General features: G+C 32.3%; 1 protein-coding gene across 1 annotated transcript; it reads left to right on the forward strand.

Moving 5' to 3' along the window:
- The first annotated feature begins 3 nt into the window (after positions 1 to 3).
- LOC108771258 (integrator complex subunit 10) lies at positions 4 to 938 on the forward strand. The gene is made up of 4 exons (XM_018540864.1): positions 4 to 156; positions 342 to 409; positions 526 to 769; positions 839 to 938. The coding sequence occupies exons 1-4, from the start codon at positions 4 to 6 to the stop codon at positions 848 to 850; spliced, it is 477 nt and encodes a 158-aa protein (XP_018396366.1). The 3' UTR covers positions 851 to 938.
- The last annotated feature ends 241 nt before the right edge of the window (positions 939 to 1,179 follow it).

Genomic DNA, 1,179 nt, shown 5'->3' on the forward strand with positions numbered 1-1,179 from the left:
ATTATGTTGGAAAAAACATCCGGTATGGATAATCCGTTATCCAAAGAAGATTATTTAATAATGAGAGCTAAGAAAGCATTGCCGGGCGATATTTATGCCGCTAAGTCCTGGCTGATTACTGCAAGATCTTTATTTCCACATAGCGCAAAAGTTCAGGTTAGTTCTGGATCGTCATTGTATGTACATACATTTGATTTTTACTTTACTTTATATGTTTCTTCTTTGATTTTATACAGATGAAACAATTTATTTTGAAAAATATCGTCTATAATTTACAGTTATTAATTTTGAATTAAAATTTGTAAAATTATACAATGATGTTCAATCTTTTCTACTTTCAGTTTGAGGCATATCGTATCGAGAAACTGTCAAAGAATGTAAAAGAGGCAGCAAAATGTTTTAGCGAGATGTGAGTATCAATTATTATTGAAATATATGTGTACTTTTTGTATAAATTTATATTTAATACAATAATTTATATATTACTCGTTTAAGTACTTTACATTTGTACTTTCTTAAATATAGGTTTCAAAATTTTCCGGATGATCGTGATATATGGAAAGAGATAGAAACGGTGACAATGTGTCTTCGCTTAGAACAATGTGATAGCGAAGCTGAATTTTTATGTCAAATGTTCCAACACATCCCACAGGATTTACAACATAGGTTGCTCATAATGACAGCAGATCATAGCGAAGATACAATGGAACATTGTAAATTATTGCTATTATTACTACGCAAGTTTCCTCAAACTATAGCAACTCATGGAGTATGTATCTCAAAATGTGAACAAACATGCTTAATTTTTACAAGATGTTTATTTGTATTATTGTTTTAGCCACAAGTTTAGTGGAAACTTTGTTAACTGCAGAGAAACACAGTCATCCAGGTAGAACTGTGAATGGTTTCAAAAGATTATTAGCATGCGAAACATTACCACTACTTGGTGATGCTGTAGTAGAATTGAATCCTCGTCTTAGCTTACGACTGTTATGCAAGGCTGTAGAATTTTACTTGGCATACATACAGCAGCCACAAGACACGCAAATTCAAAATCCATGGGATAGACTTTTCCAAATCATGGAACTGATGGGTAAGAAATTAGGATGGGAATTAAGCAGTTTATTCGCTGTTCCTTGGAATCGTGAAACATATAGTGATAGACTACAGCAGTATGCA

Source organism: Cyphomyrmex costatus, unplaced genomic scaffold, assembly GCF_001594065.2.
Source record: "Cyphomyrmex costatus isolate MS0001 unplaced genomic scaffold, Ccosl1.0 C2278719, whole genome shotgun sequence".
Classification (NCBI taxonomy): domain Eukaryota; kingdom Metazoa; phylum Arthropoda; class Insecta; order Hymenoptera; family Formicidae; genus Cyphomyrmex; species Cyphomyrmex costatus.